Source organism: Halichoeres trimaculatus, unplaced genomic scaffold (genome assembly GCF_033239565.1).
Source record: "Halichoeres trimaculatus isolate MK-OKI-2021-1 unplaced genomic scaffold, fHalTri1.1 fHalTri1_scaffold_7, whole genome shotgun sequence".
NCBI classification, from domain to species: domain Eukaryota; kingdom Metazoa; phylum Chordata; class Actinopteri; order Labriformes; family Labridae; genus Halichoeres; species Halichoeres trimaculatus.
Genome location: NW_027437185.1, coordinates 21,061,221 through 21,083,673, shown reverse-complemented (window position 1 = coordinate 21,083,673; position 22,453 = coordinate 21,061,221). Strand labels below are relative to the sequence as shown.

The 22,453-nt window shown below is 42.4% G+C and overlaps 4 protein-coding genes across 5 annotated transcripts; 3 read left to right on the top strand and 1 right to left on the bottom strand.

The window, feature by feature from the left end:
* Positions 1-1,302: 1,302 nt before the first annotated feature.
* On the bottom strand, positions 1,303-6,143 carry LOC141793985 (uncharacterized). The gene is made up of 5 exons (XM_074674902.1): positions 5,935-6,143; positions 5,153-5,480; positions 3,660-3,946; positions 2,825-2,936; positions 1,303-2,711 (listed from the first exon to the last, which is right to left on the bottom strand). The coding sequence occupies exons 2-5, from the start codon at positions 5,454-5,456 to the stop codon at positions 1,684-1,686; spliced, it is 1,731 nt and encodes a 576-aa protein (XP_074531003.1). The 5' UTR covers positions 5,457-5,480; positions 5,935-6,143; the 3' UTR covers positions 1,303-1,683.
* Positions 6,144-6,413: 270 nt separating this feature from the next.
* Positions 6,414-7,566, top strand: mif (macrophage migration inhibitory factor). The gene is made up of 3 exons (XM_074674352.1): positions 6,414-6,607; positions 6,955-7,124; positions 7,297-7,566. Exons 1-3 carry the CDS (start codon positions 6,500-6,502, stop codon positions 7,361-7,363), a joined length of 345 nt encoding a protein of 114 aa, XP_074530453.1. The 5' UTR covers positions 6,414-6,499; the 3' UTR covers positions 7,364-7,566.
* A 4,228-nt stretch (positions 7,567-11,794) lies between these two features.
* LOC141793996 (uncharacterized) lies at positions 11,795-18,220 on the top strand. 2 transcript variants are annotated; one of them, XM_074674924.1, is made up of 5 exons: positions 11,795-12,038; positions 12,499-12,891; positions 13,185-13,312; positions 13,520-13,580; positions 16,266-18,220. In XM_074674924.1, exons 2-5 carry the CDS (start codon positions 12,573-12,575, stop codon positions 17,357-17,359), a joined length of 1,602 nt encoding a protein of 533 aa, XP_074531025.1. In that variant the 5' UTR covers positions 11,795-12,038; positions 12,499-12,572; the 3' UTR covers positions 17,360-18,220. The 2 variants fall into 2 exon arrangements, with proteins under 2 accessions (XP_074531025.1, XP_074531024.1); XM_074674923.1 differs by having other exon boundaries at positions 13,182-13,312; positions 16,266-18,209.
* Positions 18,221-18,710: 490 nt separating this feature from the next.
* Positions 18,711-22,187, top strand: LOC141793032 (uncharacterized). Its single transcript, XM_074673343.1, has 4 exons — positions 18,711-19,668; positions 19,821-19,939; positions 20,055-20,172; positions 20,297-22,187. Exons 1-4 carry the CDS (start codon positions 19,266-19,268, stop codon positions 21,283-21,285), a joined length of 1,629 nt encoding a protein of 542 aa, XP_074529444.1. The 5' UTR covers positions 18,711-19,265; the 3' UTR covers positions 21,286-22,187.
* The last annotated feature ends 266 nt before the right edge of the window (positions 22,188-22,453 follow it).

Genomic DNA, 22,453 nt, shown 5'->3' with positions numbered 1-22,453 from the left:
AAGGAGAGTTGATAAAGATGAGGCTTCTTTTTAAAAGCACAGAAAAGCTCCTGCAATACATCTTTGTCCCTTTGTTCATGGAGATTGTAAAAAATACTGCTGTGAAACTTGTCAGAAGATGTTTCATTCCTGTGCAGGTTTTTTTTTCAGTTCAAAAAGTAAATAAATAGATAGCTAATGTAGATTTTCTTGGTTTGAATCTTTAAGGATTATACAAAAGATGCTTCTTTAAAAACAAAAGCTAAAAAGTAACAGAAGAAAAAATATATTACACTAAAATAAAAAAAAAAACCTGCAACCTGTTGCAACTTAGCCCTAATGGTTTGTTCCACTTGAATACCACCCTGACAAGATGACTAACCATTCGTAGTTTTGAATTTCCTCTGAAGCTTGGACTTAGATTTTAAGAGTGTCATAACTACTCCTGGTCACTTCTTCGCTCTGTCCCTACAGTACAGGACTTCTTCATTATTTTTCAGATATTATTGAGTAGAATAAAACAACCCTCATTAGGAATAGCTTAAGGCCTTATTATTTAACAGCACTGTAATTTAAAGATTTACCCCTTCACAGGAGTCAAGAAAAAAGTAATGAGCTTAAAAGTACAAAACTGTTTCAGTGCTGTGCAGCAACAAGTTATATTTTCAGGAAAGTTTGATCTATTCATTCATTACTCAATTTGGAGACAAAGAACAGCTTCAGACATTCAGAAATAATAATATATGAGCTGTGAACTAAGAATTTGATGTGACACACAGCAGTCATTTTCTTCAAATAAACGTAGAGTGACTGCATGGAAATCAAACAGGAACTTTTGTCTGATGAATGAGGGTGTGTAAAGTGACAGTGGTCAACTTGAGAAAAACTTTGTACATCTGGTTAAACGGTTCATGTTCACTGGTGTCATTGACGAGTTGCTGCTGCAGCAGCTTCCCTTACTTTGTTTTTCTCAAAGGAGATAAAGAAAAAAGTTTCAAACACCCACACTGTTGAAAATCAACAAAGAGCTACCTCCCCAAAACATGGCATTTCATTTTCCATGTGTTGTTAAGTGACTGTTCTCAGAGAGGGACTCTAGTTATGGTATCTTTGCACAGATAATCTGTAAGAGCCAGCAGTCAGCGAGAGCAGTACACACCTCAAATTATTAAATAACTTTCTTATCAATATGATTGTGCTAAATTTTCCTCTAATCAATGTTTTCTTGCTACAAAACAATCCTGTAATTTACAAAAAAAGAGTCTTCAGATGAATTCAACCATTTATTTCTTTAGGATACGACCAAAACACAGACATATAAAATGCTAAGCTGTTAATTATATTGTCAGCTAAAGAACCAGGGTGTTGGCCTGAGTATGAGTAACTCACTGATAGAAAGAGAAAATTACATTAATCAAACTTCATAAATAAGTAAAAGATTTGTACAAACAAATGAGAACACTTCAGATAAAAATGGCTGATTGATTTTTTCCATCCTCCGGAGAAACCCTCAGTATGACTTCCTGTTTCACTCTGAACATAAGCCTTAATCATCCTTCATCATCAAGTGAGTGAAAAAGTCTGGGCCTAGTCATCGAGGATAAGATGAGCATCCATCAAGAACCTCATCACCTAAGCTCTACCACATTCAATGAAACGCCAGTGATTCGTTTCCAGTTCTGTCTGAGATTTGAAGGCGGGGCTCTAAAAACAGCGGTGGTTTTTCAGTTGCTCGACATCACTGAAGCCACTCCCGCAGTTGGAGCATTGGACTGTCGTCTTTTCACTGTTGTGTATAAGTTGGTGTCTCTTTAAGTACTCCACCCGACTGAAACGCTTCCCGCATGCTTCGCACCCGTACGGGCGTTCACCTGTGTGGATTCTCTGGTGTCGCTCTAAGTTTCCTAAACGGCTGAAACTGCGTCCGCACTGAGGGCACCTGTGTGGCCTCTCACCTGTGTGCACCAGATGATGGCGTTCCAATGAGCGGGAGTGTGTGAAGCGCTTTCCACAGATCTCGCAGCAGTGCGGACGCTCGGCAGCACAGGCACACTCGTGGTTCTTCAGCGCCCAGGCGTGGCTGAACGTGTTTCCGCAGTGGGCACAGGGGAAGAGACCATCCTCGCTTCCACTGCTCTGAAGCTGAGAGCCTCCGAGTGGACAGGGGTGCTCCTCCAGCTCTGCTTCTGATGTGAAGCCTCCTCCACACTGTGGACAAAAGTGAAGGAGGTCCCCGCCACCCTCCTCTTCTCCTATGCTCTCTCCAACGCTCCCTGGAGCAGAGAGGTGGGGCGGGTGCTCAGACTCTCCCAGCTCCATGTCTTCTCCTTTCACGACACCAGCTGGTTCCCCCTCTTTCGACTTCTTGGACCAGCTTATCCTCAGATCCACTCCAGCCCTCACACCGTCTTTCAACCTGCTCTGCCCTACATGCTCTTCCCTCTCCAGGGTGGGGGGCTGAGGCTCCAGTTCTCCATCCTGCTCCATTCCATCAAGACCGATGTATTTCGGCGCCAGGCCGATCTCTCTGCCTGGTGTTAATTCGGGGCTAACAGGCTGGGAAGTTTTCATGGCAGCCTGTTCACGGCCTCTCTCGGCCCTTAATGCTGACTCCAGGCCCCTCAGCTCGTCCATAGTCATGCCCCCCTCTGGTGGCTCGGCTGAGTCCACCTCCCAGTCCTCCTCGTCTCTATCACTTGGATGAAGAGTTGGGGGATGGTCTGACAGGTCACCTGATCAGAGATAAGGAGGGGAGAGATCTGACATGAGCACTTTCATTCAAACTACTGATCTTTAAAAATATCTCTCACTTCATCCCTCCACCCTGGTGTCCTAAGCTCATTACCTTCACTTTGGGTTCTGGAGGCACTGTGGAGCGCCTTGTTGGGTGGATCCATCTTCAAAGCCTCTTTAATTAGCCGCAGAGATGCAGGTTGGTAGCCTTCAGTTTGACCAAACTGTGAGAAGCGTAGAAAGTTACAGATTTTTATAACTCAAACAAGGCAACACATCATTTTATGGATAATCATTCAAATCCTTTTTTAAAACATTGGTCTTTTTTTTAAAAAAGCTGAGGGAAAGGCCAACTGAGAATTTTTCCTCTGGATCTTTACAGCTGCAAACAGTTCACACGCCCTCTACTGGCTATTAGGTAGAGTACAGGTTAAGGCACTTTTCATTGGCTTTACTTCCACAGTTTAAAGTTAAAGCCATGTGACCTCAAGCGTTGCACTGTATGAATCTGTTACACATCTCAGACTCTGCGATTACTTACAAGGAGGCTACTAAACTCTACCTGATTTGTGTATTCAAATACAGCAGGAGAACAAAGTTTATCTGTGCTCTAAGGCTTGGTCATGCGATTGTAAAGCAAACAGCTTTTCACTTCCACCTGTAGTGTCTCAGTCTAAAAGCTTGCAGCACTTGTGATGTGGAGAGGCTGATTCCTTGTGCTACTTTCAGGCTCCTCTGGTAGCTAAATATCAAATCAATAGCTTTGCCTTCATCCACTTCATCTCTGCAGTGATTTGATGGATGAAAAACAAAAGTCTGTCTCAGTTCTTCTTTTCTATGCTCTCTTCTACTCTACATGAGGCTGCTGAGCAGCGCAGAGATGTTGTGCCACTTTCTCCTCCTACTCCTCCTCCTCCTCCTCCTCTGAGAAAGCCCGTCTCCCTCACCTCCTCTTTGATGTTGGCCGTCTCCTCCCCCTCACCGCTGAGGCTGCCCTCCCCTTCCTCGTCCTCCACCATCCCTCCCTCATCCTCTTCATCCCCGGGGAACTGGATGAGGTACATCTCCCTGGCCTCCTTCCCCCCTCTTCCTCCTGCTACCATACCCACAGCTCCTCCACATCCTCCTCCTCCGCTGACTCCACCACCAACGCAGCCACCTCCTCCTTCCTCCCACACACCTCCAGGCCAGCTTTTGCCATAGGCTGCGGCCGAGCCCTTTTTTGACTTGCCTCCTGTGGAGAAGAGAAGGAAGGGTGGGAGGGAGGTGAGAGAGGGAGGAAAAGGAGAGAGGGGTGGCAGGAGATGGAGGGCATGGAGAGACAGGAAGGAGAGAGAGAATGAAATATGAGGGGGTGGAAGATAAGTGGGAGGAGATGATTGGAAGACCAGGAGAAAGAGATGAGAGAGCAAAGAAAGAGGATGGAGGAAGCAGAGATACAAGAAGGAGAAGGAGGAGGTGAATGAAACAGCAGAGAGGATCAGGAGCAGAGAGGAGGTTGGGGGAAGGGAGCACAAACAGAGAGGAGGGAGGAGGAGTGAGCATGATGAAGGAGTGAGGAGAGAGGGAGTGTAGAAGGACAAGAGAGCAGGAAGGAGAGAAAAATGTGAGAGGGAGGAGAACAGACAGGGAGAGGGGAAGAGAGAGAAGTGGAGTTGGTGGGGGCCACAGGGGAGGAGAAGGAGTGGGAGTGGGAGGACAAGTTGAAGGAGTGATGGAGTGTAAAGAGGAGAGATAAAGAGAGAAAAGAGAGAAAAACAGAGGAGAAGTGGAGAGTAAGAGTGTAATTACGGTGGTGGTGGTGGTGGTGGTGGTGGAAAGGAGCAGGAGAGGAGAGGAGAGGAGAGGAGTGGAGTGGAGGAAGGAGGGAGGGAGGGATGGGAAGTGTGTGCGCAACGTGATGAAGGAGAGCACAGTGCAGGAGGAGGTGGGGGCAGGGAGAGAAGAGGGAGGCGAGGGCGTGAAGTAGAGAGGAGCAGGAAGGGGAGGAGGAAGAGAGAGTTGGAGTGACACAGACAGACGGACGGAGAGAAGTGAAGGAGAGGAGGTGGGGGGAGGGAGAGGAGCAAGACAGGAAGGGAGGGAGGGAGTGAGAGAGTGTGCAGAAGCAAAGAGGAGTGGGAGGGACAGAATGCAGTGGAGAGAGACAGGAGAGGGGGAGGTGAAGGACAGAGGGAGCGAACATGAAGAGGAGGCGGAGGAGGAAAGGAGGAGGGAGGAAGGGTGGGAGGGAGGAAGGAGGGAGGGAGAGATCAGCTCTTGCCAGATGGTTTCCAACAAAACAAGTGCGTCTTCACATAAGCCCTGACTGCACAGCAAAACCCTCTTTCTCACAGGAAAAAACACACTAGAAACAGAGATTCAGGTGGTGTAGTACAGTGCTGTTAAATTCAAAGAGTGATTTACATGTGACACAAATCTAATTGTGAGAAATACTCACGGGCCACCTCAACTTTTCGCTTGTGCCGCCCTCCAGCTCCTTCCTCCCCCGCAGACAGCCCGGCGTTGCGACGGTTGGACGCCCAGCCCAGCCCGTACTTGCGCTCCGTTCTCAGCTTGTTCTCGGTGAGCCTCAGGCGCAGTTTGAGAGCCTCGTTCTCCCTCCTGTTGAGCGACAGCTCCACCAGGTAGTCGTTCACAGTCTCCTGAAAGAGTTTAGTGATCTCGCAGACCGAGGCTCGGATCAGGCTGTCCATGACGGCCGTCAGATGCGTCTCAAACGTGGAGACAGATTCCTCCATCATCGTTGCCACAGGTTCTGATGGGACCTGATGATGGATCAGTATCACTTATTTAATCAGCATTTCATGATCACAAGTTACAACAAGTTACACGCTGTTCCTTCGAAATCACTACGAATACCTTTCAACATATTAGCCATACCATAATATTAACAAAAAATATCTTAATTGTCTGAATTACCGGCTGATGTGACCAAACCTTTTAATTGGAGTGTGACAGAGCTATGTTAACCCATAGTTTCATTTCGGTTAAACCATCTCTGTAACCTTCAAGTGTAACACTACACTGCTGCTTTAGTCAGAAAGTGAAACGCAGTTGACCACAAAAAGAACAAATTTCGTCTGATAGTTACTTGCTCACCAGCTTGTTTGTTAAAACTCACATTACATTAATGTTTAAGTGAAAAGCAGCAGCCCCTCCGTAACGGCAGAAAGTGATCGTGCTAGCAGCAGCCCGGCTAATTTAGCTGTGTGTACGCACCGTTTTATGGATGAAACCAAGAAGGGTCCACTCAGACGTCAAACAGCAACAGGCTTTCTGATTTCACAAATCGTGGATAAGCCGCTTCAGTGTTCATATCCACGAAGACACGGCGACAAAAGGGCACACCATCTAACTTCTGCTCTCTCTCCCACACTACCACTGTTTTCCTCTTCGCCTCCTTCAGCACTGCTTAATGATGCCTAACAACAGTGCGCATGCCCAGTACCGTAATTACCCTACAGCCAAAAACAACCGCACCCCAGATCTGAAAAAATCCAAAAACAAAAAAAAGAGGATTTTCTATTGCTTTTTCCATTGGTTTTAACTGAAAAATACTTGGGGATATTTTAATGAAATACGAAAAATGATAATATGAAAACACTGGCAAAGATGGTTGGCTGTTCTTGAGACGTGACCTCCAGCATGGTGGGGGCGCTGTGGTCAATATGACCGTAAGGTTACCCTCTTAACTCCCGTAAAAACTCGTTGTTCTGTTGTTCCGCCAGGAGTGTCGGCAGCACTTGCAGTTCGTGAAGTGAGAAGAGGCAGCACAGGATTAATCATGCCGATGTTTGTGGTGAACACCAATGTGGCCAAAAGTGACATACCAGTGGCTCTGCTAAGTGAGGCTTCCGCGGAGCTGGCAACAGCTATTGGTAAACCCGAAAAGGTAAGCCCTGGACCTGGACATAATTACAGGCTTTCTGTGGTTCATCGTACCACCAGAACCGGAACATAAAGTATAATTAACATTAAACCACAGTTAAAAGAACATATTGCATGCGTCTGAAGACTGTGTATGGATTTGGTGAGATAGTTGTGCAATTGTGTAAACATGGTATTGATTGGCCATTGCCATGACGCAGCCATAGACTGTAACATTAAGGATATTGCACACTAAGTATAAGATGGTGAAACACAATACATACATGCACACATCAAAATTCTCCACATTCACTATAAATGTGTAAATACACTGAAATTAAACTTGCTGTGTCTCTATTTTGCATGACCCAGTACATTGCAGTGCAAATCAACCCTGACCAAATGATGATGTTCGGAGGAAAGGGGGACCCCTGTGCACTCTGCTCCATCCACAGCATTGGCAAAATCAGTGGTGCTCAAAAGAAGTACTCCCAACTGGTGTGTGGGCTACTTAACAAGCACCTGGGCATCTCTCCGGACAGGTAGCTAAACTTACGCACAATCCAGTCTGCACATCTACTGCACTTAATCAGATTAGGGAATTAAATGGTGTCAGAAACACACAGACGTATATACCCTTAACTCCACACACAGTAATATGTGTTGGGTTAAAGTATTACCTTATTCATGTATTTCTTTTTATCTCTTTTTCAGAATTTATATCAACTTTACTGACATGGATGCTGCCAATGTGGGCTGGAACAACACCACCTTTGGCTGAGAAGGAGCAAGATTCAGCACTGAAATGTCCATTCCAAGATGGTCCTCTAGAAATTAACTTAGCTAAAACTAAAGAAGTCAAAACAACTTGTTATGTGATGGCCAATTTATAGTTCCACCCCTTTTAAAGCACTTGGCAGGACCTCAATGCTTTGCACTAGTATTGTTATTTTGATCAAAATAAAGTAAATGAAATTAAACCGATGTTAAATCGTTCTGTTTCTTTGATTATCTAGCCTGATAAATACCCACCACAAATACAGAATATGTTCTGTTTTCATACAATGTGAAATTATTGCCTGTGAAATAGAACATGGACAACCTTGGCGGTGCTTTTGATGCCTTAACTCACTCACATGAGTTGGTTAGAAACCTGTGTGACTGGTCAAGAAGAGTACCACAAGATTTGCTTGTAACAGTGGCTAATAAAGTGAGTGAGATAGCATCTTAAGAACTACAGAATAATCCCATTTGTCAGTCAGGAGTCTTGACAAGAGCTGAAGGTTTTGTGCTTCTAGCATCAACTGGCAGTTGGTTTAATGCCTACCTTCATTTTTGTACCAAATTCTGAGGCACAACATTGCTGTCAGGCTTCCAGTTATTGTGGCAAGGGTTACCTACAAATAGTAAATTTACCCACTGAATAATAGAAAAAACAGAACACAAATTCAGAATATTCAGAATTATTGTGCATGTGTAAAAACAGCTTTAGAAAAGGCAAGTGACGATGGGGATACTGATGATGAAAACCAGCACTGGAGGAGGGAACCCAGCACCCATGATGATCTTTGTGGTGCACTGAGTTTATGTTCTGTGACTCAACCTACTGATAACACAAACACATGAACAAGCATCTCAATATAATAAACACTTGTGCTGAGGCCATTGGATCTGCAGCTTGAGCCAAATTTTGAGCTTGAGTGGAATAACCACCCAGGGCCAATTCATAATAAATCATAGCAGAGAATATTCCAATGAGTCTAATAAATCATAGACTTGCTACAATAATCTTAGAAGCATCATAGTTGTTAATTATTTGAGGAAAACTTATTTCCAGGGAGGGAACAAAAAGGGCTGTTAATGTGGATATCCTGTTGATCTAAACCAGCCTCTGGAGTGCAACACAGCAATGCTGTGTGTCAGCTTTCTGACCTAGTTCTTTCTCACATACTTGTTCACTGTATTATGATATAAGTGCTAAATTTTTTATCACAACCTATACACCTCCACTTTCCTTTGGACAAGAGAATGGCTCAAATAGAGATCATTTCATCTATACTCTGTTGTAACTCTGAATAGTTTCCTTCTTCCTCTGAGAAGTGATTTCCTCCAGCAAAATGTGTACTTTCTCAGTTTGAGCAAACAACTGCAACATCCCACAACTGGTGTCTGTTAAGTGCAGTTTTAATCTGAATTACATAACCTCTCCACGTGCATGCCATTGTTGAGTAAGGTGCACCAGCAGGCCTGGTAATGCTGCTGCACTGGTCTGAACAAACAGTGGGCTGAACTTGGTGTTCACTTTCCCTATTGCAGCATTCTGGTTGGCCTGTTGCAGTGCAAACAAGGTCCGGGTGCCCCCTTGTGGAATTGTTTGTGTACAGCCATGTTCTGTCTCCTGTTTGCTGATTTCTTCATAATGTGGTAGCACCCTTCACCTGACCCTGAATACACACAGGAGCACACAATCATTAAATGCTTTGCAGAGGAGGTCACTGTATGACAGTGGCACTTGCTGTACTCTCCATTTTCCTTTCTTCTTAGATTTGTTGCATTTGGTCGAAAGGTGGGCCTCATTTCTGGATTGATTAAGTCCTCTTGATTTCTTAAGAAAAATCATCATTGTCATAACTCTTCCAGGGGATGGTTCAGTGCACCCGTGGAACCATGGACAGGAGTCTGTCACAACTATAGGCTTTATATAGAGTGGACAGCGTGGCTCCGCCATTTACCGTTGAATGGTGTTTTGAAGCCAAATTACCCCTGTCATAGGCACAGCCATTGGTAGAAATACCAAGCCAGAGTGCAGTCAGAGTCTGCGCAGTAGAGACTGTGAGGGATTCTGGGAGAATCTGAGTGGAACTGGGTGACAGAAATGATAATCATTTTTTCTTTCGAGAGTCTAATCTCTTCTTGACTCATCATCCCGACATATTTTACAATCTCCCAAAAAAATGCACGAAAACGGCAGCTGTCAATCACCGTTAAAAATGTTGAAAATGACGTAAAGCCTTGTTTTTAACCTCTTATAACTACTAAAAACGAAACTTTCCAAAAAGAAGAGCATTTGAATACAAGGCAGCCAAATTATATCTTAAAACTATCATAACAATGGGACGTGGGAAACATTTCTACCAGGTGTAATAATTTTTTAAAGTTTGACCACAGCCCGTCCGGAATGACTGGGAGGCCGGAGTTTTTGACCTATACTGCAGCCAGCCACCAGGGGGAGCAGTTTTGTGGAGACCTCATATCGAGCAGAGCAAGACAACGTCCTTTTTTTTTTTTTTTTTTTTTACAGTCTATGGTCACAACACACAATTAGTCCCACAGGGCTAGTATGGGTGAGGTTGTTATTTAGTCTTAATGGGATGATGACAAAGGAATAGTTGCCACAAATATCCAGAAGAACTAGTGCAGCCAGGGTTTGCTGCAGCACTAGGCCCAAAACACACAAGGTTGGTATATGCTCTGGTTAACCTGTTACTGTGTGCACACCTTGTTGGCAGCTTGCCTTTTTCCAGTAAGTGGGGAGACAAAAGCTATTTCAGGCTAAATGGAGAACTGTGCACAGTTAGTGTGTGTGTGTGTGTGTGGGGGGGGTTAAAAGCTGAAGGGTGGATAAATGATAGCAACTGTTTGGTAGCAGACCAATAACAAAACAACTCAGATAAAATCAACTCAAATAACAACTCAGTTGTTGGTTTCTGAGGGCAAGAAAAGGTTTAAGACTGAGGAAGGAATGTAGCATCAGGGTTGTAAGACGAGTATGTCCTTTCTCTTGATAGCCCATGCAACATCTGCCTGTGTTATAAGACAGGCAGTGAGACAAGAATCAAAATAAATGGTTAAATAGCATTGCTTAACAGTATGGACATCACCCCAGACCAAATGATACTGTTTGGAGGAAAGGACAACCCCTGTGCTATGCCCAAAAGAAGGAATATTCCGCATTTCTGTGTGGGCTGCTTTACAAACACTTCTGCATCTCTGTTAACAGGTTTGCTATACAGAAATACTATAACATCAAGTACCGTACTTTATGTCAAAGCCTCTCTCCTAACTTATTTCTTATTGTCTCTTTTTCAGGATTTACATTTCTTTGCTTCTTTACTGATGCAACAACTCTGGGCTGGAACAACACCACCTTTGGCGAGGGAGTCAGATTTAGCTCTGAATTGAAGACCATTCCAAAATGTTAACTTAACTTTAACTGAAAATTTAAGATACAAAGAAACCTCCTTATAAGAAAGCCAAGTTACTATTTAATTACTTTCAGATTTGTACTTATTTTCATTTTCATTTTATTTCATTCTATTACTTAATTATTTTTACATGAAAAAAAATACAGAAAATCATGTATCTCATGAATCCTTTGTTTACCTGGCCTAATAAATACGTTTTGATTTTTGCAAAGTGAAAAAATGATTGTCTAAGGAGAGCAGTGCCATAAATATGTCAGTTTGTTGGTTTTATCATGGCTCACTTCTGACTTTCATGTCGTCTATGACCCTGTAAGCTTGGAGGATACATGAGGACCAGCTAAGATGGACAGACCACTGGGCATGGTTTGGACAGCCAACAGCCAGACATTTTATTGGCTGTATACTTTGAGAATGAAATTAAGTTCTATAGTGGATCTCTGTGTCCTACTTACCCTGTGAACAGGTATGATGGATTTGGTTCAAAATCACAAAACAACTCATAAATGAGCTGGTCAGATTGTAAAGTTTCAGTAATAGCACTGGCATTTGTATCATACAATGGTGAGCAATGGATATGTGACTTTTGCCGGAGTAGTCAGCAATTTAAACAGACCCGATTACAAATGGGATTGTTCCTGTGCTATTCATGTCAACGGCCAAGGGATAGTTTTGGTGTTTATGCCATAATGAGAAATGTGTATTCAAGGTGCAGTTTGTCTGCACTGACAGTATGAAAGAACCGACGTAGCCTAGTCTGTTTTGATAAACATGCGCCTGCAACTTTGTGATATACCCTTTTTAGGGGTAAATTTCGCATCACTCTTCTGCTACAACATAAGCTAACATAAGTTATGAAACTGTTTATTATACATGGAATTATAATATATTAAACGCATCATAAACATCTTCATTTAGCATTCATTTTTACGGTAACACATCATACACATCGTTATTTAAGGTGAGCGATATGTGCTGGATACTGGACGCTTTAAAAACGTGCCTGGACGTCACATCAGAAACGTAATGCTGACGTAGTACGTTCTCTTGTACCGGGAAACCGTTCCGTCAAAATGGCGAATGTTCAGCTCGCTCAGCCTTTGATGCACGGTTTACAAAAGTAATCGATGTATTTCTGAACTGCACGTGTTATTTGTGGATAAGTCGTGGTTTAGTCGACGTTACAGATCTTTTTTCATCTTATCAGTCAAGTCATCTGGACACAAGGAGTGTCCCCGGACCACTGCCCGGACGGTAACATTTTCTTTTCTTCCTTACTAACAGCTTGTTGCCCGCCAAACGTGGAATGCTCATTTATTCGATTTATAATCGACACAACACCTTGAAGCAAAGGATGAATATAACTTTCTAGTCTGAGAAGTATGCAGTTGTTTCATCCAAAGCAGAAAGTGTGCATTCTGTGAACTATACTAGTAGGCAACATAACGGCACTAGCTACATTTGCTGCCTGACGACAGGTCAATGTACGTGGTATCGAGACAATAAAATGTTAATTCACCTTTGTGGGTTAGGTTATCTTTCTTGTCGTATACATTTAAACGGCAGTCCCTCCCGATACGCTGTTTTGATACGAATGACTTGCTTTTATTGTGTATCGTTTAATCTCTCCTGTGTAAAAATGTACTTTGCGCATTCATAGGCCTGATCAGGCAATAATTCAACCCGAGTGATGTTTTTTTTTCTATCCCCTTAGGTGCGGGTTGCCAAAGGACCAAAACGTCACAGTCCTTTTAGACTTCTGTAAGCCCGTACCAGTCACCTTCAAAGATGTCAGAATTTCGGATGAAAGAAGTCAGGGCCCTGCTGAATACAACCATGGAGTCGATCTTGAGAAGAGCTATGTTCGAAATAATGAAAATTGTTGAGAACAGCCTTCATGATCATCAGCTGGAGCTGTCTCAAAAAGGAGAAGAGATTGTCCAGCTGAAAGTGAAGTTGCAGAGAGTGGAGATGAAGCTGAGAGATACTTTATATTCAAATGAACCAGCTGCACAAGCAGATAACCAGTTGGATGAAGTTCAAGGAAATCCTGAAGATGTTGCGAATGCCACCACTCAACCACTGGTTCCTGAGACTAACTTTGAAAGTAAAGTGTTTCAAGTTGGCCAAATGACTTTGTAGGCAAATTACATATATCCACACACAGGATGTGAATAGGAGGTTCAGACTGTATTAGCAACAAATATACTGCTATGAAAATAATTCAAGTACATATCAATAACTGAATAGCCTGGTGGTTTAAGATCATTTGTAGATATAATTTTCCTCTAAAGTATTGTAACAAATGTCATGACCCTATATGAAGATGGCCTTCCCCATTTACTTTTCTATGGCTTTTGAGTTTATTCTGATCATATTTTTGTGTTTGATTTTAAGCAGTACCAGAAGACTGGTGTGCTCCAGTGGGCTATGAGATGCCTACAGTTCCAGATGAAGGCTCATGTCCCAGTGTGAGATTGCGACAGCTATCTATTCCTCTATATCCCATCACTGTAAAGAAACAAGAGGTGTGTATATTATATGGATGCAGTTGCATTTCAAGACAACATTATAAACTACCAACAGACTTAGCGATTTTTCAGCACTCCCTTGTCCTGCAGGGCAAGGTTGTAACAACATCAACTCATCTGGTTCCTGTATTTTGGAATCTTGCAGACCAGTGAAGTGTAACGCCAGCATAAATGAGAGACAGTTAATCATTTCTTTGTTTTTAGGAAATTCATCGAAGCATCACCCCCCACCAGGGAGCAGGGGGTCTCAGGAGGTCTAAGAGAGGTGAGGCCTGTTTCTTCAAGTTCACAAAGCATACTTTTTGGAACGTACCTATAAACTGAAATGCATGATTATTTATTTCCTCCTGATGTCCTTTTTAGTTTTACTTAATCTCATTCATAGAACGCCTTTTCTTGCAGGGATGTTGAAGATCATTTTAACTTGTGAGAGGTTTAAACTACACAGCTTAAAAACATAAAGGGAACACTCAAACAACACAGTGTAACTCCAAGTCAATCTCACTTTTGTGAATTAAAGTGTCCACTTAGGAAGCAACACTGATTGACAATTTCACATGCTGTTGTGCAAATGGAATAGACAACAGGTGGAAATTATAGGCAATAAGCAAGACACCCTCAATAAAAAAGTGGGTCTGCAGGTGGTGACCACAGACCACTTCTCAGTTCCTGAGCTTTCTGGCTGATGTTTTGGTCACTTTTGAATGCTGGCTGTGCTTTCTCTCGAGTGGTAGCATGAGACCCACACAAGTGGTACCGGGATGAGATCCTTGGACCCTTTGTGAGACCATGCTGGTGCAGTTGGCCCTGGGTTCCTCCTAATGCAAGACAATGCTAGAGTTCATGTGGCTGGTGTGTCAGTAGTTCAGTAGGTGTTGTAGGGAAGCCACACACTCTACTAAGCCTCATTTTGACTTGTTAAAGGACATCGCATCAAAGCTGGATCAGCCTATAGTGTGTTTTCACACTTTAACTTTGAGTGTGACTCCAAATCCAGACCTCCACGAGTTAACACAATTGATTCCCATTGATAATTTTTGTGTGATTTATTGTCAGCACGTTCAACTATAAAAAGAAGAAAGTATTTGATAAGAATATTTCATTCATTTAGATCTAGGATGTGTTACTTTCAGTGTTCCTTTTATTTTTTTAGCAGTGTATCTGGCACTCACATGCTCTATCAAGTCTGCAAAAATAACCCTCAGTGAACCATTCAAACATCTGTCATATTTTTGCAGATTTTTGTGTTTTAACACAAATGTGCCTATGTGTTTTTTTAACACATAGGCCCCCTTTTCTAATGATGGCCAAAAATATGCCAACCAGCTTGACCAGGCCCATGACATTTTTTTAACTCATTGTCTGTTTTCAAACACACTACACCCCAGCCATCCATCAGGAGTAGCCATGAAAGGAAACGCACGACAGGGCAATTAAGTATTAATTTCTGTCAAAAAAAAAATCCCAAATGATGTTAAAGATATCAACGTACTTTTGGTGCCGCTTTTCCAGAAATCCTAGTTTTATTTTGGATGCTTACACAATTTTACTTTGCACACAGAAGATAAAGTTTTCCACAAAAACTCTTTTTTTACTGGGTAACAGCATGCAGTTGTTCGTTGTAGTTTGTAATAAGTCTTGGGATTCAAGTCAGGGCTTTGTGCAGATTAGTCAGTAAGGTTCACTTTGGTTTTCTGGTGGTAGTTCTTCACTAGGAGTGACGTATGTTTTGGGGCATCATTTTGCAGGACAAAGTGACAACGCAGACCCAGTTTTGCAGCTAACTGCTTGAAGTTTGTTTTAAAACCTTCACTTAACCTTCTTTCGTCATGATTCCTTTAACCTTGACTAGATTCTTAGTTCCCAACTGAAGCATCCCCACAGCGTGATACTCCCACCACCATGGTGAACTGTTGGGATGTGTTCTTGGGGTTATACACCTCTTCCTTCTTTTCCCAAACATGAGCAACAACTCTATGGCCAAGGTGCCCTGGTTTGCTCTCATCTGACCAAAGAACATACTTCCAGTGTCTCCGCCAAGAAAAACTGTGCATAATCTTCTTTATGCATAGTTTTTCTTGGTCTGCATCCTCCACAGCAGTCAATTTCTGTGCAGGGCCCTAGCGCCTTTCTTCTTTGACACTAAAATTATTGACTTGGCTTAGTCATTGACAAGTGTTTTGGTATTTATTCATGCCTCTTTAGGCATATCTCTAGTTCTCTTTCCAGAGTCTTTGGAATCCTGGGCTTCCCATCTCTGCCAGACTTGTACTGGGGGGGAAATAATGTTTCAGTTTTATCCCTTTGAAGAAACATGGAAACTGTGTGGCTTTCTCTTTCTTTGAATTTCTTAATGATACTTGTAACTCCTGACACTTGAAAAAGCTGTGATAAATTTGTATAGCCCTCCCTGAAAGCATCAACAGCTCTTTACCTCAAGTCTCAACTAATTTCTTTTGTTTTTGACATGATGCTTTCAGCTCCAGTTACAGCTCAGACCCTGAATGAGGTTCTTGTACCGTGTTTAGAGTGTTGGAAAACCCTCAGTTTTAATTTGGTTGATCGCTGTGAGCATTATGAAGTTAGAGCACATGGTTTGTTCTTTGGCTCAATAAAAGGTTAGTTCTTAGGGAGGGGTAATAATTTTGACCCTGGTAGTTTTTTTTTTAAATACTCATGTTTTAATGTGCAAAGTAAAATAATGTAAGCATACTATATAGAACTAGGATGTATGGGAAAAAAGCTGCGTTAAGAATTCATTGATCTGTTTAGCAGCACTTGGGAAATTGGAAAAAAAAAAAAACTTAAAATTTCACAGGGGGCAAATGATTTTGGCCTCAACTCTAGGTCTGGCTCATTGTTTTACACGTTAGACCATTTGTCTTGTCTTTATTTGACCTTCTTGATTTTAAACAACTATTTGTTGGTGTTTTTTTTTCTTTAAATACAGGTTTGTTACCAATGCAAGAAGGCAATCAAACATCGGACAAGAGTTTGGCAGCCACTGACCAGAAAGTTCGATATAAAAAGGTCAGAGGTGACATCGCAAAACTGCTGCGTGAAAATGCAAAGGCGAGAGAAAGTGCAGCAGTTAAATCTGATCCTGCAGAACAAAAGACAGTGAAAGATGAAACATACCCCTGTAGGTTTTGTAAGGCACCATTCCCATCAGAGTTTGGCCGGGATGTACATGAACGTTATCACAAGTGGTGCAGGGGCTGCAAAATTAGCTTCTCTTCTCCAGAATCTCTCATGAAACACAAACCACAATGCCAAAAACTTATAAAATTGATGGCAAAAAAAGGTGCTTCGGGACCTCTGTCAAATTATACTAAAAACAAGACCACAACTCACCTTAAATTGGTGAATAATAAGCAAGACAGCCCAGCAAACAACACTAAGTCAGTCATCAAGAGTTATAGTGGTGAGAAAAAATTCCCCTGTATGGTCTGCAACAAAAATTTTTTTTCAGCTGCCAGGCAGAAAGAGCACATGCGTGTTCATACTGGAGAAAGGCCCTTCTTTTGCGGCTTCTGCCCAAGGAAATTCACCATGAAAAAGGGACTCAAATCCCACATGATGAGAATGCACAAAAACAAAGTGAATTCTGGGTATATAATAGAAGACTTATCATGGACTGAGCCATTGGAGGTGGCTCCAGGTAAAGCTCTGAGTGCCTCAGTCGAAGGAAAGAAACTGTACAGAAGTAGGCCTTTTGGCTTTAAAGGGCTGAGCCCTGGATGGAAAGAATGTGGCACTAAGGTTCTTGAGGGTTACAGCTGCAACGTGTGCCATAAGGTGAAAAGAACTAAATCTGTGTTAGTAGAACATTATCGAGTTCACACTAGAGAGAAGCCCTTCGAGTGCCCCAAGTGTCATGAACACTTTCGGTATCAAGGGCAGTTTTCTGTACATTACAAAAAGTGTAACCAGAGGTCACATGATAAAGCTATGGCTAAGGCTAACCTTCCAACAGACTTGCCTTTTTCTTGTAATGCTGAGGAAAAGGTTTCCTTGTTGCAGGATGCCTCAGAATCCACTTGAAGCATTGCCACGGGAAAACTGCTTTTACAGCTAAGTAAGTGGCAATGCACCAAGAAGTGGTGTTTTACTTTCAGAATCGGCTATGTGGTGTTGACCATATAAAGCACAAGTTTTTACTGTTTGCTGTGTACAGATTTTTTTTCTTTTGAACATGCTAGATGATTGTTGAAATCTTAATACATGAAAGGTTTTTCTGTTGTTCTGAAATAGCAAGACAGGTTAACATGTTTTTTTCATTGATAAACTTCACGTTTTTATTTATCAATAAGATAACAGAAAATGTATCGTGGAAATTTTTATCCTGTGTTTCTAATGTTGCAGTAGTGTTGCAAGACAAGCATTGTTACAATAAAGCATTTGTTTGATGACTTTCTTTTTTGTTTCTATGTGTCTGACTTGGAGAAACTGTAGAAAAGTTAGATATTTTTGTTGCACATATCCTGAGGATTTTCCAGCAGATGTAAAGGAACATATACTAATTCTTTTTTTTTTTTTGTTACCAACTAAATATGTATTTTCCTTAAGTGGAAGTAGATTCAGAGACCTACTGCTGACTAATGGATTACGGAGCTGTTATTTAATTTTGCACTGGAAAAACTGACTTGCATGGCAAGAGGAAAGGTTGGGGACTTCTACGTGATGCACTCTCCTTAACCTTCACGAGTAACTTATATGTGCAAACACATAGAACTGGACAAGGACTGTTGCAACCGCCTTTATGACCTCAAAGGACTTACTAATAGTTCCATGGATAGAGTACTATTACTGTGAAGTAGAAGTGGAGATGTTGAGGCCAGGGTGACTGAAATGTGGACTTATGATACATTGGGTTGATGTTTATTAAAACACTTTAACATTCTTTGAAATATACGTATGCTCAATGTCTTCTGCACTTACTAATTCAGTTTTATTTACCGAATATCTTATTGAGAGTGGGATGAACGGGTCTTTGTTGTTTATTTGTATAGTTGTGTTCAAGAATGTTTATTAAAAAATAAAGTAATTTATATATAAAATAATTGATTTATTATTGATAAAATTATGAAATTATTATTATCAATTCATCAAAAAATAAAAAGGATATCATTGATTAAATAATACAATTTAACAAATAATAATAATAATAAAAAAAAATAGAAAAAGTTTCTGACCTGTGGTTATTGAACATTTTAGTTTAGACTTGGAGGCTCTGCAGAGCTGGCGTTGTATTGATTAAAGACTATCCTGAAGCTGCAGCTGATAAGTCTGCAGATATGGTACTGTAGGGAATAGTTCTATCCTACTTTTTCAGATCAAAACGTTAATCAATCATACAGTCCTGTTATCGCGAGACTTTCGTCAATTTCCAGATCACCAATGCAAACTTAAAGCCGTGCGGCTGGGCGCTGCGTCCGTGACTGTAGCTGCAGTGAAATGGGAATTGAACCTATGCGAGGGAGTAACTGTGCCACAGTTGTCCACTGGCTGACGGGTGATTTTGTCGACCTCCATCCTAAGTGATAACGCTCGCATTTACCCATGTTTCTGTTAGGCTAAATGCTAGTTGCTATGCTTCACTGGTTTTCTTGTTTACACGTTAGCACCATGGTTAGCACACACTGGAGATAATTGTTGCCAACAGGTCATTAATCTGAGCGCGGCCTATTTTGTCAGCTCACATCCTGGATTTTTTTGTAAGCAGGATGTTTAATGTTGGTGTTCTTAACTAATCAAAGATGCTTGTCGCCGCTATGCCCGTTAAACCAGCACAACGCGTTAGTTAGGAGAAAATAAAACAGTTAAGATTGTTGAACGCACCAGATGTTGAGCGTGAAATCACAATGAGATGTAAAGTCATATGTTATCTGCTGCGATAGATGTAAAGCCGAAATGGCTGAGCTAGCGTTGTTTAGCATAGCAGCATCTCATGGCACTTCATAGCTGCCACAGCAGAGGACACTATAGCAGTCGCTGCATCCTCTATCAGCCTCCGCACGACAACGATAGGAGAAAGAAGCGATTTCCCTCTATTTACAACTTTAAGACACAGACACAAAGGACAATGGAGTCGGCAAGGAGTGCTTTTCACACACAGCTGGCCACCGTCATGGACTCGCTGCTGGCAGCTGCTGTGTGTGAGATCGCCAAGATTTTTGAGAGCAGCCTGTGTGAACAGCAGGCGGAGCTCGCACAGAAAACTGAAGAGATCTCCATCCTCCGCGGCAAGCTGGAGAGGAGACCGAAGACGAAGGGTGGCGGGAGCGAGGAGGGAAACTTGTCCTCGGGAGACAAGGAGGGCAGCTTGAGACAGCAGAGCCTGACACCATCAGGTCGTAGGCCTTTATTTCACTCATACATAAATAAGTTTAAAAAGTGGACATGCAGTGATTGTTGTACTAGATGGAACGTGTCTTGCCTGTATATTTGTACCAGTTTAGTCTATCTGTCTCCACTGACCACCTTTACTTTTTTTGACACATAGGACTGACTGTAGAAAAGGATGCATTGATACATTCAGACCCAGTAGAAGGACTCAGTCAGAGCCTCAGTGGCCTGAAAGAAGAGGTTACAGGCCCAGATGGAGCTTCAGTTAAACATGAGGTCAGACCCTGCCCTACCTCTCTTTGTGTTCTTTGTGTATTTAACCTAGCAAGTTAATCGACAGTGTTGTGTTGAAGAGTTATGATGACATAGTTTACTCCTACACACTTCTCAGCGTTCTGGATCACGTACAATGCTGGGGTCTGTCATGGTGGAGCAACCAGCTGAAAGCCTTTCTTCCGTGGACCAGAGGCAGACAGACGCCCCGTCTCCTACACAATCCAAGGCAAAATGTAAGAAAGCACTTTACACTTCTCCTAGTATTGATTGTTTTATCTTGCAAAGACGAGATGACTGTAATGCAACAGGGGAGTTGAAAACACATCTGTTGTCCTTTTCCCTTTTATCTTTCTGCAGTGTCTCACTGGGAGCATGGCGGTCGGGGTGTGGACCACAGACCCATCCAGGACCAAGTTTCCTCCCCTTTTCTCTCCATTTCTCAGAGTGGGCGCTGCTCACCCAGAACTGACACAAACCTAGCTCAACAGGGGGAGTGGTTACCAGGCTTTGATGCCTCCCGAAGTGGGGTGACTAGTTTAGAGAATGTGCAGGCAGATGGCTGCTCTGGGACAACTAACAGCAGCACCATTGTGGACACACACGGCTACAGACCTGGTTTTGGCTCTGATGAAACAAGCAATGAGGATGATGAAAGCTCTTTCCCTTTTCTGGACCAGGAACCTGAAAACCAAAATTCCAATCAGACCTCAGTGCAGGGCCAGGGTGTGGGGATAAGAGGGGCTCGGCAGGTGCAGCCACAAACGCCCTCTGGTGAACCCCCATGGAGACCCAGAGACGACAGGATTGGAAGAGGCTCTGCCAGTCTCACCAGGCGAGTGACAAATTTCGCCAGTAGAGACCCTCTCCGACCACAGTCCAATGCTCAGCTGCTTACGCTGCGCCACACAAACACCCTGAGTCACCCTGCTGCTCCTAGTGGAGGGAACGGGCGACCTTACACCTGTCCCTACTGCACCAAGTGTTTCACCTACCCATCCCACCAGCGCAGACACCTTTTACGGCACACAGGAGTCAGGCTGCATCCCTGTCAGTTTTGTGAGAAGAGTTTCCTCACTCCTTCTGAACTGACTGTGCACACACGTACACACACAGGGGAGCGGCCATTTGGCTGTGCTCAGTGTGGTAAACGCTTTGCCCGCAGTGGGAACTTGAGAGCCCACCAACGGGATGTGCACATGGGGAAGAGACCATTTGCCTGCACAGAATGTGGGAAACGGTTTGCCCACAGGGGGAACCTAAGGGTGCACAACCATAGAGTCCACCAGGGTGATCCTTATTATATAGATGATCAGCAGGAGCCGGACATGGGTCCAAATCCTATCTGAAGAATTGAAAATGATGGGCCTGCTTTCATTGGTTCAAGACTGGGCTTTTTGCTTCGGAAAAATGTATTACAGAACACTTAAAACTTAAGGAAGTTAAATGTTTCGCTTTATTTTAAATTTTGTAAGTTGATTCAGGGCAACATCTTAATTTACCACTTTAAAATGTTATAATATCATCACCTTCTTAGTTATAATTGCCCAAGTTGTTTTTGACATTTTTTTTTTTTTTTAAATTTTGCCTTTTTTTTCTGAAAAATGACTGGTGATTAGTTTAAGAAGGCTATGATACGAAATGTATGGTCAACTTATTTTAAAAAAAGTGTTGGTATTTTTCAAATGCAGTTCACTTGAAACCTAGAAGTAGAGCTTTTAACTTAACATCTCTGTGAATGACTCTCATCATCCAAATATAAGAAACACTGGCTATTGGTAAAAACTTCATCATCATCTTCCAGGTTGGACTTGTGCTCATAATTTGGTTTTCTTTCAGTGGAGGTCACTGAACAGCTGTGGGCACATTTAAGTGCTTGAAGTTCAACAACCTCAAATTAATGAAGCCAGTAAAGACAGTGTACATTTCAATGTGGCATGCAGGGGAGGGATAGCTCCTCTTTCACAAAGTGCTGTCCATTTTCTCATGTTCATGTTTTGTGTTGTAAAATGGGAAATTGTCAATGCAATCAGTTTTTTTTTGTTACAGAACTATGCTCTTATTTACCATTGTGTTCTTCAAAGTGAAATTAAATGACACATCTGTGTACAAACATATTTTCTCATCTGACCTATTCATGAACACAAAGCTAGTGCCTCAAGATTTTGCACTTCTCTTTCCCAGACTCAGGGGGGCAGTGTCAATTCAAGACAGATTTATAGAGATGCTGGCACTGCAAATAGTTTTGATAGAAATGTTCTTCTCAGCATTTTTTACTCGGTGCCCTTTCTTTTTCAGATATGAGTTTTTCTGGTGTTTGCATTTGTGTCATCATGTCTCATCTCTTGTGGCCTTAGTCTGTTAGCATGTGCTTAGGAGGCAAAAAATCACATATTAGTCCTTGGATTGTTGTGTTTAGAAATTCAGTGCCCTTGCCTCTTCTTGTCAAACCAAGTGTCTGTAAAAAGCAATGAGGTCTTAGTAGCAAATCTGTTTTGTTTGGAGCAGAGACTTTTC

Bases quoted from the DNA above. Each gene is read 5' to 3' on its own strand.
- LOC141793032 (XM_074673343.1), top strand. From the start codon at position 19,266: ATGGCACTTCATAGCTGCCACAGCAGAGGACACTATAGCAGTCGCTGC. The intron at 19,669-19,820 runs GTCGTAGGCCTT...TTTGACACATAG, and splicing joins GCAGAGCCTGACACCATCAG to GACTGACTGTAGAAAAGGAT. The intron at 20,173-20,296 runs GTAAGAAAGCAC...ATCTTTCTGCAG, and splicing joins TACACAATCCAAGGCAAAAT to TGTCTCACTGGGAGCATGGC.
- LOC141793996 (XM_074674923.1), top strand. From the start codon at position 12,573: ATGTCAGAATTTCGGATGAAAGAAGTCAGGGCCCTGCTGAATACAACC. The intron at 12,892-13,181 runs GTAAAGTGTTTC...TTTGATTTTAAG, and splicing joins TCCTGAGACTAACTTTGAAA to CAGTACCAGAAGACTGGTGT. The intron at 13,313-13,519 runs GTGTGTATATTA...CTTTGTTTTTAG, and splicing joins TCACTGTAAAGAAACAAGAG to GAAATTCATCGAAGCATCAC.
- LOC141793985 (XM_074674902.1), bottom strand. From the start codon at position 5,456: ATGATGGAGGAATCTGTCTCCACGTTTGAGACGCATCTGACGGCCGTC. The intron at 2,937-3,659 runs GTGAGGGAGACG...CGCTTCTCACAG, and splicing joins CGGCCAACATCAAAGAGGAG to TTTGGTCAAACTGAAGGCTA. The intron at 2,712-2,824 runs GTAATGAGCTTA...ATCTCTGATCAG, and splicing joins CTCCAGAACCCAAAGTGAAG to GTGACCTGTCAGACCATCCC.
- mif (XM_074674352.1), top strand. From the start codon at position 6,500: ATGCCGATGTTTGTGGTGAACACCAATGTGGCCAAAAGTGACATACCA. The intron at 6,608-6,954 runs GTAAGCCCTGGA...TGCATGACCCAG, and splicing joins CTATTGGTAAACCCGAAAAG to TACATTGCAGTGCAAATCAA. The intron at 7,125-7,296 runs GTAGCTAAACTT...TCTCTTTTTCAG, and splicing joins CTGGGCATCTCTCCGGACAG to AATTTATATCAACTTTACTG.